This window comes from Candidozyma duobushaemuli (assembly GCF_002926085.2).
Source record: "Candidozyma duobushaemuli strain B09383 chromosome Unknown B_B09383, whole genome shotgun sequence".
Lineage (NCBI taxonomy): Eukaryota > Fungi > Ascomycota > Pichiomycetes > Serinales > Metschnikowiaceae > Candidozyma > Candidozyma duobushaemuli.
In genome coordinates, this window is record NW_020289895.1 from 2702880 (window position 1) to 2716751 (window position 13872).

The 13872-nt window shown below is 45.4% G+C and overlaps 8 protein-coding genes across 8 annotated transcripts; 3 read left to right on the top strand and 5 right to left on the bottom strand. All coding sequences in view use genetic code 12, as the record gives it.

The window, feature by feature from the left end:
• Positions 1–34: 34 nt before the first annotated feature.
• On the bottom strand, positions 35–1188 carry SPP1 (Spp1p; the record flags this gene model as incomplete). The annotated part of the gene is made up of 2 exons (XM_025481124.1): positions 35–761; positions 1028–1188. 2 exons carry the CDS (start codon positions 1186–1188, stop codon positions 35–37), a joined length of 888 nt encoding a protein of 295 aa, XP_025335424.1.
• A 106-nt stretch (positions 1189–1294) lies between these two features.
• Positions 1295–2653, bottom strand: UME1 (Ume1p; the record flags this gene model as incomplete). The annotated part of the gene is made up of 1 exon (XM_025481125.1): positions 1295–2653. One exon carries the CDS (start codon positions 2651–2653, stop codon positions 1295–1297), a length of 1359 nt encoding a protein of 452 aa, XP_025335425.1.
• Positions 2654–3001: 348 nt separating this feature from the next.
• On the bottom strand, positions 3002–3454 carry CXQ87_002627 (uncharacterized protein; the record flags this gene model as incomplete). Its single annotated transcript, XM_025481126.1, has 1 exon — positions 3002–3454. The coding sequence occupies one exon, from the start codon at positions 3452–3454 to the stop codon at positions 3002–3004; it is 453 nt and encodes a 150-aa protein (XP_025335426.1).
• A 634-nt stretch (positions 3455–4088) lies between these two features.
• Positions 4089–4592, top strand: CXQ87_002628 (chaperone; the record flags this gene model as incomplete). The annotated part of the gene is made up of 1 exon (XM_025481127.1): positions 4089–4592. One exon carries the CDS (start codon positions 4089–4091, stop codon positions 4590–4592), a length of 504 nt encoding a protein of 167 aa, XP_025335427.1.
• Positions 4593–4626: 34 nt separating this feature from the next.
• Positions 4627–5517, bottom strand: CXQ87_002629 (putative tRNA acetyltransferase; the record flags this gene model as incomplete). The annotated part of the gene is made up of 1 exon (XM_025481128.1): positions 4627–5517. One exon carries the CDS (start codon positions 5515–5517, stop codon positions 4627–4629), a length of 891 nt encoding a protein of 296 aa, XP_025335428.1.
• Positions 5518–8103: 2586 nt separating this feature from the next.
• On the top strand, positions 8104–10065 carry CXQ87_002630 (Hsp70 family ATPase; the record flags this gene model as incomplete). The annotated part of the gene is made up of 1 exon (XM_025481129.1): positions 8104–10065. The coding sequence occupies one exon, from the start codon at positions 8104–8106 to the stop codon at positions 10063–10065; it is 1962 nt and encodes a 653-aa protein (XP_025335429.1).
• A 45-nt stretch (positions 10066–10110) lies between these two features.
• PRE5 (proteasome core particle subunit alpha 6) lies at positions 10111–10977 on the bottom strand (the record flags this gene model as incomplete). Its single annotated transcript, XM_025481130.1, has 1 exon — positions 10111–10977. The coding sequence occupies one exon, from the start codon at positions 10975–10977 to the stop codon at positions 10111–10113; it is 867 nt and encodes a 288-aa protein (XP_025335430.1).
• A 1535-nt stretch (positions 10978–12512) lies between these two features.
• Positions 12513–13832, top strand: ENO1 (phosphopyruvate hydratase; the record flags this gene model as incomplete). Its single annotated transcript, XM_025481131.1, has 1 exon — positions 12513–13832. The coding sequence occupies one exon, from the start codon at positions 12513–12515 to the stop codon at positions 13830–13832; it is 1320 nt and encodes a 439-aa protein (XP_025335431.1).
• Positions 13833–13872: the final 40 nt, after the last annotated feature.

The window sequence follows — 13872 nt, forward strand, 5'->3', positions numbered from 1 at the left end:
CTATAGGAAATGCAAATAGGCCAATCACTTATGCTCATGAATCTTTTTCGTAGACCTGAATACTGTACTCTCTCACTGTATCTTGCTTTTCGTTTTCCAACACAGCGAGCGATTCTTGAAGTTCACTCAAACGCTTCCAGAGTTCGTCCGCAATGAGATTCCACCAACCGTTATGTCTGAGACACTTTCTTCTATCGTTGAGACAGACTGTACTTGTTTTGTTTTCGTCATCTTGGTTATTATACATCTGGACGACATCGTTGACAGTTTGAGTAGACGTCTCTTCTGCTTTATCCACAGCCGACGTGTACACTTCGAGAGGTTTCTGGTCGTATAAGGAAGAATCAAAACAACAAAGGTCAAATCTTGCACCCTTAGACTTCTTCTTCTTTTTCTTCGCTTGAGTCTCCTCTTCCTCGTTGCCTGACGTATCCTTGAGCTGCTCGTTGATGCGCTTGATTATATCTTTTCGCAAGCCGAGATACTTTTGTTGTGCCGTAACATACTCAATGTCGTTCTCGATGTCTTTCATCTTCCGTTCGATTGTTCGAAGCTGGTTTTGTATCTCCTCGGGTAACTTCTCAACATTCTTATTAGCTATCTCAGGGAGTTCAGGGAAAGTTGAGCCCAACTTAGCGAGCTCCTCTCTTGACTTGCAGTGCGTCAATGCAAACTTCATCCCCTCCTTGCTCAAGGACTCCAGCTCCTCGAGGAATCGCTTCATATACTTGAGTCCACACTCCTCCAGGCAGTACTTCGACCTCTGATCCGATCGTATAGGTTTCATGCAGCCCGGAAGTCGGCAAACTTTATTATAACGAGTGCGTCCCTTGCCTTGCCATTGGCAAAACTTGCAGTAGAATTTATCGATCAACAGTTGATAGCTTTGGCTCATTTTCATACACGTGAAGTGAAACCATTCTTCACAGCCATCGCAGCCGATCATAAGCTCACCGCCATGATCTGGCCTTCTGCAGATACAGAAGAGCTCCTCGGAATTTAGATTGAACTTGGGGCATTCTGATACTTCTTGTATTGTTTGGCGATGTCCTCGGAGGTCTCCTGCTCGTCGTGATCAAAACGAGCTTTCTTGAAATCGCCTAGTGCTGGAGACTTTGACTTTCTCTTTCTATCTATATCTAGATCATGAAGATCCAGTGCTTCGTGTTTGACTATGATATCGGCCATATGATGAAAGTTGATAACGGTGTGCAGAAAATATGGTTACGCGCTGGGTGCAAAATACACCATGATCGTTCGTAGTACATTTTTGGACTCAATAAAATTACATATTTTAGGACGACTGCTGTCCCTTGTTTTCGCCGCTTTCGAGATCCTTACTCTCTTCATCCTTGCTGCTCTCGTCAACTTCCATCTTGTCCTGCTCCGCTTCGTCCTTCTTCTCCTCCTTGGCATCGTTATCTTCCTCCTCCTCTGCTTCCTCCAGCTCGGCCTCCTCCTCTTCTATTATTGTTTTAGGCTTGAAAATTTCAACAAGTGTGTCGTCACCAACTGAGGCGAAGAGATTGGGGATTGTGGGGTGCACCGCCAACTCGTTCACTCTGTTTGTATGGCCACCGTGAACAAACTTGAGGCAAGGGTCCTCGGTGTTTTTATTCTTTCTTCTCGAGTCAGACTCTGTCGTAGGATACGTGAACTCTTCACTCATATTGTTGAGGTCCCACGTAAGAACCCTCTTATCGAGACCCCAGGAGTACAACTGAGATGGGTTGAACTCTGGGTCCCACCTGAGGCCGACCACAGAATCGTTATGGCCAAAGAGTTGTCTGACAGGCTCCTTGGTATTTCTCAAATCATATAAGTTCACCACATTATCCTTTCCACCCGTTGCTACAAGCAGAGGAATCTGCGGGTGAGCTGCCACAGCGTTCTGGATGTGGCTGTTCTCGATAGAAATCGCAGGAGAATTGCCTGGGTTCCGGATGTCGTGGATATGTGTGTAGAAATCATCTGAAACAGAGGCAAACAAATTTTCCGAGGGTTTGCTGTAGCTGATGTCGTTGATGACCGCGGAATGGGTGTTGAATTGTTTGATGGGTTCAGCAGGGGAGGAAATGTCCCAAAGAGCAATGTTGGCATCGTTAGCGCCCGACAAAAATTCTTTATTGGAGGTCCACTCCAACGCGTATCCCTCGCTGGTGTGGAATTTGTAGTCCAACTGGGTATCGCTATCCAACTTGTACAAGTGCACCACGCCGACATTATCGAAACTCACAATGTTGGTACCGTCAGGCGATACTTTGAGCTTGTTGACCTCACCTGGGTGGCTCCATGAGTGAAGTATCTTGAAACTACTTTCCTCTCCTTCTGCCAATTGGACAGACTCGTTGTTGAAATCTGGAGCCAACGTGGCTGGCAAGTCTAACGAGGCTAGGCGCACAAAGTCCTGGCCCTTGGTGAATGAATTTGTTCCCACAACTAGTTTAACAGTTATGCGGTTTTTATCGCTGCTCCAAGTGTACTTTGGAAGGAATTCCACTGATAACAGTGCATGTTGCAAGGCTTGGGTGTAAATGGTATCATATAAAAGCGGAACGGTTTTTTTCCATATCTTGAACTCCTCGTTCACAACCTGCTCACGGAGCTGATGTTCAGCGAGAATCTGTCTTTCAGCTGCAATGACGGATTCCATGACTGGATAAGGACTCTATTTATATGAAACTTTTATCGAAGCGACATACACAGGCAATCTACACCTGTACACCTCAAACCTCTTGGAATGTCCGATTGGCTTTACAATTTATTACACATGACATTTATACGTTTCTCTATTCATTAAGTAAAAGAATTGGTGCTTGAATATCGAGCACCGTATCAATTGGTGCGCCATGGGTTGCTGACTTCGAGCATAGCACACTGCGTGCCTCATAAGTTCACCCACAACTGGCCTGACTCGGCTTTGATTGATTTTGTGAGGTAGCTTCCAAAGCAATGGCATGACCCTTAAGCAATTCGTGTAAGCTTACAATCAGGCCATGCTCTATATCACACCCCCACCAAGTTCATCGTTGTCGTCTTCGGGCTGATCGAACGCTTGGCTAAAGGTAAAGACAGTACCAAAAATCAATCCTCCTCCAAGAAGCGTCAAGATCAGTGCCGTTTTCGTCAAAATCGACGAGTGGTGCAAGAGAATGGGCAATGAAACGCCTGTGAGAACGAGGAAACCAGTAAGGAACTTCCCGGCTTCCTGTATCGCCAGGGTTTGTGACGAGGTTTGTGGATCAAAGTTGAAGTCGTAATCGCTCTTGTCAAAAGCAGCTTTTGTAATTATAGCTGGAAGGTAAGCCACAGCAAAGATGATACCATTGATGATAGGAAACCAGTTCCCATTTACGCCGGCAAGAATGACAAGAAGGAATCCCATTGAGAGGACGACGGACAAACCGACAATCTTGTTCAATGGGTTATTTCGAAATTCGGTGGTCAGGTTCATGATGGAGTACGAAATCCGGATGACTACAGATAACCTCCCGCGAGTGGATTTAGTCGCCCCAGAGTCACGTGGAGAACTTGCTATCTACATATGAGTAAACGGTGGGTTTTCATTGAATTGGCATCTTTTGTAGAGTCTGGAGATGTGACATAGGCTGTCAGATTTTGAATTGAATCGGTGGGGCTGTACCTGGTTATGAGAGTGATCAGATCGAGCACATGTAAAGCTGGGTTGTATTCTGGGTGAAAATACACATAGCTGATAGATTTTTAATGAGGCAAAGGTCAGATCTATCATTTCAATCAGAAAAAAGAATAATATCAATTTCAGTCTTCTAATGTAAGTAGTGTTGATTTGCAATGAGTTGTCAAGCCTGCTCAATTGTGAAACGGCTGCGAAATGAAATACACGTACTTCGGCATTTATTGGACCCCACTTTATCTTCACATTTGAAAGTATTCAACAAATGCTTTTGATACGATTCTACCATACTTTGCGAATAGCACACTTGATGGATTCATAGAATTTGCAATATTCTATTGTAAGAGTTGTAGGCGAAACCAACTTGGACCTGTAGGGAAGCGCACTCGTATCTAACAGTCGGTTTATCAAGCACTCACCTACTCCTTTCACAATGTCCTACGCAGAGATCCTCAATCCGGAAATTAAGGCCCGGAGCCTGAATAATATAGCGTCACCTCCAGGATTTGGCCTGCAAAACACCAAATTAAAAACTTCCGAACCTGTCAAGAAACCCACACCAGAAGAACTCGACAGACTCAAACTCAAGAAAGCATGGGACGTTGCCTCGGGCCCTGCTAAATCGGTGCCCATGAACTGTATCATGAGCTACATGACGGGTAACTCGTTACAAATGATTCCCATCATGATGACTGTCATGCTTCTTATAAACCCGATCAAGGCCATCTTTTTAGAAACAAACAAGGTATTCGCTTCTTTGGAGACCAGAAACCCGAACGATTTGCTCATGCCTAAAGCGATGTTTGTTGTGTTCCAGCTAGCAAATGCTGGTATCGGCTTGTTCAAGCTCTGGACCATGGGTTTGATCCCCAATGGCGAAGCCGACTGGCTAGCTTGGAAGCCAGTCACCCAGGTGGTGGAAAGATTGAGAATATAAATAGAACTCATGAATCTATTATTATACAGCTATATCATGTTGCTTTTGTTGCATCGTCCTCCTTCTTTATGTCCTTCTTGTCGTCACTCTCCTCCTTGATGTCCTTCTTGTCAGAGTTACTCTCCGGGTTGACCCTCGAAGATTTGCTATCCTTCATGTTCTTTTCAAAAATTTGTTGCAAGTTAAACTTCTCCAACTGAAGGTAATCGCTCACCACACTCATGCCAATGTTACTCTTGAAACAATCCACTAAGATGAGCTTGTCGTACTTCTTCAAGTCTACGGTATGGCCGTGGTCCTTTCCAACGCATCCAGCGACAGTTTGGATGATCTCCTCTTTAGGAATTTGATTGAAGTTTCTTCTCGTTACCTGGATGGCAAACTTGAGGGGTTCTTGGCCTTCTTCTTTATGGAAATGAGGTTTGAGCACAATGGCTGCAAGCTTCTTGATCTCCTCGAGAGATGCGGAAACTGAGAATGTCACTGGTGTGAGTTTCTGAATAAACCTGGATTTCTTCACTCCCAGATCTTTTGCTTCCTGGCATATTCTATGAATGAATTCGGCTGGCTCCACTGGCTTCCTGATCTTGACAAAGACTGTACACTCACAGCTGAGGTCGATGGGCAGAAATATGGTGCTTTTGGCGGTCTTCTCCTTCTTCATAGAGGCCAATTCTTTTTGCACCTGCTCCTCTACCGAAAGGTCCTTGTCATCTTCATCGTCAACCTCAGCCTTCAGCTCCCAGTCAGGATACCATTGCTCACATTTTTCAGAAAGAAGGTTTAGCAACTCTTTGCGGCATCCAAGCTCTCTGCCTCTATTGCATGTGGCATACACACCGGCAGTATTTGGATCTATGAAGCCGCTTTGCTTATATTTTTTATTTCTGTTGCCGCCTTGGGATTCTCCGCCTCTCTTGCCCATCTCTGTTTAGCTAGTGATGCAAGATGCCTGAAAATGCAGCAGTAGGTAGACTGTCCGTGCAGGAGTCCACATAAGAAACTGGAGACCTGTCAATGTAATGTGTCATCGATCTCGATATGGAAATTTAAAGCACGATCCAAGTAAGAGATTCTAATAATCAGGATATCTAGGTTGAAAATACGCTAGTGGCTATGATGATATAGTCCCAAAGTGAATGTACTGTATATAAACGTACTTATGGTTGTAGATTTCTGTAAAGCATACATGCTTCTTTCTCCGTACTACTAATAAGAGTCAATTTCAGCTACCTTGAATCTTGGCTTGCTTGTATAGCTTTTCTTCAAGTACAGAATGCTGTTGTGCCGATGATTATCGTAAGACCCCAATTGCAACAATAAAGTTTCAATTAATAGCATGCTTCATCGAAAAGCAAAAAGCTGGGTTATCTTGTCTCTCTTATCAAGAAAAATAACAAGATTCTATCCTCCTTCGAGTTTGCTGCGTCATCAATGTGTTTGACGTCTTCGAAGCAAACTCTGGTTTGCATATAACTTGCATACATATCAACGCTTTGATTCCAGTTCCTCATATTCTAAGGTTTAGGCATTTACCAAGAGGATGTCTGAATCTTCACCAGCACCTTCCTTGACAAATCTCCCGGATGAGGTATACCTTCAAATTCTACGACACCTCAACTTCGAAGACTGGGTTGCATTAACTCAAGTCAATCGCAAACTACGACTGGTGCTAGACGCTCCCATGTTTTCACAATTCATATACCACCAATCTTTTGGCAAATATATGGAATCATACTGTCACTATCCCAATGCATGCTCCAAATTGATCCCTCACAAAGTATATGGGGTTATCAAAAACATGGAACGCCCTATAGACTGCTCAAATGATTCTTCTTTGATGAAGCTTCTCAAGCACCCCGATGCGTACTTTGCTATCATTGACAAGTTTGAGCAGCTGTTTGTTGAGTTGCAACTGCAAATGAAAACTTTCATAACCTCGAAGAGTATCGCAATATCCGCATACGTCTTTCTTAAAAGGATTCTTGATTTGCACAATTTTGTCATAGCAAATTGGTACTTCGAATTGAATGGTGACCGGTTGAGTGAAGAGGGCTTTTTCCAGCTCTCTCGGTATTTCTCCAACTTCTTTCATCATGCAGCATATCGGCTGAAGATGCTACATCAGATACACAGTGCTATAGATCGATCTGGTCTACCCCAAAGGACCAAGAGGCTTAATTTTCCAGATATGAAAGCTTATGAACACTTCTTGAAAAATATATGCTCCATAGTTCTCCGTCACCTTCCAGCTGACTCAAATGATAAGCAGTGGTCCACAATCACAGCTTTTTATTCTGGGAGATCATGTGGTGATCAAACTGGGCTTCAAAAGGTTTACACTTTACATGTGCTCGTAAAATTCTTGAAGGAGCGCGTTTTCAATCGCTACAAGCTTTATGTGGGAGAACAGCTGTTGAATTCAGAGCCTGTTGTCAAAAATGACCTCATACTTATTGGTCGGTACGCAATCTTTGTCAATAACAGAAAAGTAAAGCTCGTGAACTCAAGTCTGTTACATAATTTCGGAATTCTTAGAAACGGGGCAAGTTTAGAATCGGTTTTTTCTGAGCAGTTGTTTGGTGGCCCGATCCGAATTCAAGGTGTTGGCCCCACAGTCAACTGGAACGATATCCCTTACAATACAATAACGGTGGATAAGATCAGGTCCCTTTGCTCTCTTCATCAAATGGACATTGAAGAGTTTAGTATATTGAAAGGATGTGAGCCATTTCAAAAAGTCAGTTCAGATGAAGTACCAATGACTTTTAAAAGGGGTCAGATCGTTACTAGTGATTTTCAGGATCTAATCGGCATCGTAATCGAGGACACTGTTTTTGATAGTCCCGTGATTGATGTACAAGGTATTGATTCTGGCGATATAAAGCAATTTAAGATCGGAGACTTCAGGCAAATTGGCCCTGGAGACGTGAGTGTCAATGACGAGACACTACAAAGTTTTTTGACATGGCTTATGCTGAGCGATCTGTTTACCCAATTCGTTGGAACAAGCTTCACTCATTTGGTTCTAGAGGACGGCTTTTTCCGGCTTGTTTTCAAAAACTCTGAGACGAGATCCCTTGCATACTAACGCCGTTATGGCAAGAAATTAGTGAGCATGTACACCGCTTATGCCTTTTATTCCCGCACACCCCAACATGGACTTTTCGGACCAAACAATTATCAAAATTCTATAAATAAAACATTGCATCCTTTATAAAGGTGTAAGCTTGACCATGCAGTAGGAACAGGTATTAGTCTACGACTTCGAGAGCCCTGAAACATGATTTAAAGTAGATCCCACAAGACTGCGTACTTCGTGGTTGGTAAAACATAATCCTCGGCCTATTTCTTGTAAATTTATTCAATGATTTATTTTCAATCGTTTAAATCAGTTTACCATTACGGCATCCAAGCAGGCCTGACCATATGTACTCACGTGACTCCGTTTGCTGTAAGGCGCAACTAGCTATATAAGCGATATGATCCAGGAGAAGCGTACATGTCAAGTATGTTCACTAAAAGAGCTAATTTAGCTAAAGTTCTACATCTGAGTTTGAGATCAAGGGGACACAACTTTCTCAATCACGCACGGTTGGCTCACAATGTTATTGGCATAGATCTCGGAACTACCAATTCTGCAGTAGCATTGGTAGAGGGGGACCAAGCCAGGATCCTCGAGAACGAGGAAGGTGGCAGGACAACACCTTCAATTGTTGCGTTCAACGATAAAGATACCTTGGTAGGCTTACCAGCCAAAAGACAAGCTCTCGTGAACTCCAGAAATACGTTTTTCGCAACCAAACGACTCATTGGGCGTAAATTCGAAGACGAGGAAGTCCAGAAAGACATCAAAAACACCCTGTTTAAGATCGTTGAGCATCAAAATGGAGATGCTTGGTTGGAAACATCAGATGGTCGCCAATTCTCCCCATCTCAGATCAGTTCCGTGGTGCTCCAGAAGATGAAACACATTGCGGAGTCACACCTTCCTGAGGATGTGAAGCACGCCGTCGTGACTGTTCCCGCATACTTCAATGACTCTCAAAGGCAGGCCACCAAGAGTGCTGGCCAATTGGCTGGTCTTGAGGTTTTGAGAGTTATCAACGAACCTACTGCAGCTGCCTTGGCATACGGTATCGATCAAAAGAAGCCAGATGGTATAGTGGCAGTCTTTGACTTTGGAGGAGGAACTTTCGATGTTTCAATTTTGGATATTGAGGACAAAGTCTTTGAGGTCAGGGCAACCAATGGTAACACCCACTTGGGTGGAGAGGATGTTGATTTGATGCTTCTCAACTTTATCTTGGACAAGTTCAAAGCTGAACATGGTGTCGACCTACTGAGCGACAGAATGGCAATTCAAAGAATAAGGGAGGCAGCTGAAAAATGCAAAATAGAATTGTCGCATGTCAAAGAGACCGAGATCAACATACCCTTTATCACTAAAGACAAACACATCAAATTGAAGCTCACAGAAGATGAATTGGACGAGATGAGTCTTCCATATATCAACAAAACTATAGATCCGGTCAAAAGATGTCTTCGTGATGCAGAGTTGAATGCCAAAGATATTGACGAGGTCATTTTGGTCGGTGGAATGACAAGAATGCCTAAGATCAGAAAAGTCGTTGAAGATTTGTTCAAGAAAGCTCCAAACACATCAATTAACCCAGATGAAGCTGTGGCGTTGGGTGCTGCTATCCAGGGTGCCGTCCTTTCCGGACAAATCAAGAATGTGGTCCTTCTAGATGTTACCCCTTTGACTTTGGGCATCGAGACTTACGGTGGTATTTTCAGTCCACTCATTCCTCGCAATTCTGCTGTGCCTCTAAAGAAGGAGCAGGCTTTCTCGACTGCAGTGGATGGCCAGACAGGTGTGGAGGTGAGAGTCTACCAAGGCGAAAGACCTCTTGTGAAGGACAATAAGCTAATCGGCAACTTCAAGCTCGCTAATATCCCTTCAGGTCCAAAGGGCACACCACAAATTGTGGTTTCGTTCGATATCGATGCCGACGGTATCATCAACGTTTCTGCTACTGACAAGACTCCATACCCAGAAGACTCCCCTCACTACGGTAAGCCTAATACCGTCAGTATCCAGGTTACGGGTCAGACCAGCATGTCTGAAGAAGAGATTAAGGAGGTCTTGAAGCAGAGCGCAGACAATGCCAAGAAGGATGCCGAATACAAGCAACATGTTGAGAATGCCACTCGTGTGGACATCTTGTGTACGGATGCTGAAAACGCTGTCACCCAGTTTGGAAAGCTCATGGATGAGGAGGACACTAAAGCTATCAATGAGATTATCGACTCGCTCAAGGCCAAGGTGAGTGATGTCCGAGAAAAGGGCATCCTTCACGATGTTGCAAAAATGACGGAAGAGGTAAACCAAATGCAACAGGTGACAATGGCAGCTGTGAAAAAGGTTGCAGTCAGACAGCAACAACAGAAGAAGGAGCAGTCACAGTAAGACATGAGTCTTTTCAATTGTATATTACTTGTAAATATAATGCATTCAATCAGTTTCCATTCTATCTTCATCAGCAGGAGGTTGTTCACCAGCACCTTCACCTTCGCCCTCAGCGGCAGCAGTCTCGTTCGTGTCAGCGCCTTCTGCGTTATTGTCATCATTGTCGTCGTCCTCGTTATTCCTCGTGTTGGATGTGGAGTCAAGCTTGTTCAACCACTGCTGTACATCTTCATCGTCGTAAACTGTGAAGGACTTGTCCTTGCCCACAACACTGACTGTGGTGTTGCGGATGGTCAATTCCATATCCTGGGACAACGTATCCCTCAAAGCACTCAAGCCGTGAACAATGAGGTCTTCAATTTGGTCACAAGAACGAATACTATCTAAATTGCGTTCCAAGTATGTTCTGGCGGCCTGCGAGCGGGCACCGATAGCGGTACCGAAGTACTCCAAAACGGAGCCAGAGGGCTGAAATTCATATAGGTGAGCACCAGTCTCATCCCAGCCGGCCACGAGTAAACCAACACCGTAAGGTCTAGAGCCGTACAGCTGTGTGTTTTCTTGAGCTTTGTCGGCGATCAGCAAAACGGCCTTGGAGGTGGGCAAAGGTCTGTTGAAGACGAGTTTTGAGTTCATGGCTTGTTTTCTCAAGTAATTGGACAAAACACGGGCGTCTGGGGCCAATCCAGCCAAAGCGATACCCATGTGGTCATCTACTTTGATGATTTTTTTCTGATAGCTGCCCAATTCCTCGACATTTCTCTTCAAGGCCACTAGAACAACGTGAGAAGAAGAAGCAATTCCCACGGCAGCACTGCCTTGCTTGATAGCCTCCAAGGCATACTCGACTTGAAAAAGACGACCCGTTGGAGAGTAGGTGACAGAGTCGTTGTCGTAGTTATTTCTAAACATAGTTAATGTTGAAAGATCCGATTATATTGCCACTGTTAACTGTGCTGTGCGAGTAGCTAGTGGAGAGGTGCAGGAAGTCCCCAAGGTTGGAATGGTAATATCGAATGAATGGAGCATGGAGGGCAATTAATCGTTGTAATGTGCTGTCCAGTCTGAAAAGTTTGAAATCATTGTGATCCTGATCGAGTTTCATTGGTTCCTAGAGCTGGGACCAGTCCGCTGTGTATACACAATTTGAATTTAGTTGCGTGTCTTCAACGCTTGGTACATTATTTGGGAGTTTTTCGTTGAAATCGGTACTTTTTATTAGTTATACCTCTGGCAGGCTTTTTTAGCTTGGATTTTCAATTGGATTCCATTTTTGGTGCTTTGTTCCTACTTTTTCCAGTGGCTGCGAAAAATACAGCTGGTTTGAGAACTTAAACCAATTGACTCAGATCTGAGGGACAACTCAATAACACCCCAAAAGGCTTTTTGAAAATTTCGTCCTACAGTATTTTCACCGACGAATGTCAAGTCTCTAGGACCCTGGTTCACCGGATCTGAGAGTAAAGATGTAGATCGAGTCACAAGGGCTAGAGGTGATTCAAATCATTGAAAAATAAAGGTGGTCCGGAATTAGCGATTGTGCCTCATTTGATTCTATGAGCTCTGAGTAATTGCACCATTAGGCGAGTCCATATTACGATCCATATCACGATCCATGCCACCACGGATCCAATTCACGCCATATCACCACCCATTGAGACCTACGGAGCTCAATTGACTCACGGGCGCATTCTTCCCGAAACACAGATCAATTGATACTTTTGTCCGAGCCGGGCCATCAAATGCCTCAGAAGCCCGGCCTTTGCTATGACACCCGGCGAGTCATGAAACTCTACGTACTCCCCTTTGGCTCACCAGCTGACTACGCATATTGGACCCCACCTAGTAGACCCGGGACACAAATCGTACCAACGCTCTGATCTCAACGTCCCGCTCAGCCGATGACAGCCCCACGGGACGTCGAAAGCCATAGAACGCGATGGAACGCGCCCTCGGGCCGCATGGCTCACAAAATCCACCAACAAAGCCATACCTGAAAAAGCCATGGTACGCCAGGCAGGTAGCTCACCAGACGGTGTGGATCACATGGGTACGTCCTTTGGCCCGTGGTGCGAACCGCTATTCCCCGGGCCACCCGAGCACCTATGCGCATTTTTCAAGTCCGAGCCCGAAAGGATCCAGTGGCCAGGGAAGCGGGTGAAAAGAGAGAAATTTGAGGAATTGACGAAATTTTCATGATCAACACACCCCAATTGCGTTGGTTTTCGATTTCTGTAAAATCTTGTAAATTGGATGCGCCAAACATGGTGGAACCTCTTATGAGCATGGGTGTCACCTGGACTTGCTCAGTCTCCTGAGGTTGTGATATCCTGTGCAAACCCGGCCAGGTGTGGTCCACCGTTAGTCGACGATGCGTATAAATACCCAAGCCGCCCGCGCCCACCAATTGATTCCTTCTTTTTCCATCCACACACATTTATCGTAAAATGGCTGTTTCCAAAATCTTCGCCCGTTCTGTCTACGACTCCAGAGGTAACCCAACCGTCGAGGTCGACTTGACCACCGACAAGGGTCTCTTCAGAGCCATTGTTCCTTCTGGTGCCTCCACCGGTGTCCACGAGGCCTTGGAGTTGAGAGACGGCGACAAGTCCAAGTGGTTGGGCAAGGGTGTCACCAAGGCTGTTGCCAACGTCAACAACGTCATTGCTCCTGCTTTCATCAAGGAGAACTTGGACATCAAGGACCAGCCAAAGGTTGACGAGTTCTTGAACTCCTTGGACGGTACTCCTAACAAGTCTAAGTTGGGTGCCAACGCCATCTTGGGTGTCTCCTTGGCTGCTGCTAAGGCTGCTGCTGCTGAGAAGGGTGTCTCCCTTTACAAGCACATTGCTGACATTGCCGGCACCAAGCAGGACAAGTTCGTCTTGCCAGTTCCTTTCCAGAACGTCTTGAACGGTGGTTCCCACGCTGGTGGCTCTTTGGCTTTCCAGGAGTTCATGATTGTCCCAACCGGTGCTCCAACCTTCTCTGAGGCCATGAGAGTCGGTTCTGAGGTTTACCACACCTTGAAGTCCTTGACCAAGAAGAAGTACGGTTTGTCCGCTGGTAACGTCGGTGACGAGGGTGGTGTTGCTCCTAACATCCAGACCGCCGAGGAGGCCTTGGACCTTATCGTCGACGCCATTGACAAGGCCGGCTACAAGGGTCAGGTCAGCATCGCTTTGGATGTTGCCTCTTCCGAGTTCTTCAAGGACGGCAAGTACGACTTGGACTTCAAGAACCCAGAGTCTGACTCCTCTAAGTGGTTGACTGGTCCACAGTTGGCTGACTTGTACGTCTCTTTGATCGAGAAGTACCCAATTGTCTCCATCGAGGACCCATTCGGTGAGGACGACTGGGAGTCCTGGTCCCACTTCTTCCCAAGAGTTGCTGACAAGATCCAGATTGTTGGTGACGACTTGACTGTTACCAACCCTATCAGAATCAAGACCGCCATTGAGAAGAAGGCCGCCAACGCCTTGTTGTTGAAGGTCAACCAGATTGGTTCTTTGACTGAGTCCATCCAGGCTGCCAAGGACTCTTACGCCGCTGACTGGGGTGTCATGGTCTCCCACAGATCCGGTGAGTCCGAGGACACCACCATTGCTGACTTGGCTGTCGGTTTGAGATCTGGCCAGATTAAGACTGGTGCTCCTGCCAGATCCGAGAGATTGGCCAAGCTCAACCAGATCTTGAGAATCGAGGAGGAGTTGGGTGACAAGGCTATCTACGCCGGTAAGAACTTCAAGGCTGCCCAGAACTTGTAAGTCGCTAATTAGCTGATTTAGACAATTATCGAATTAAAAT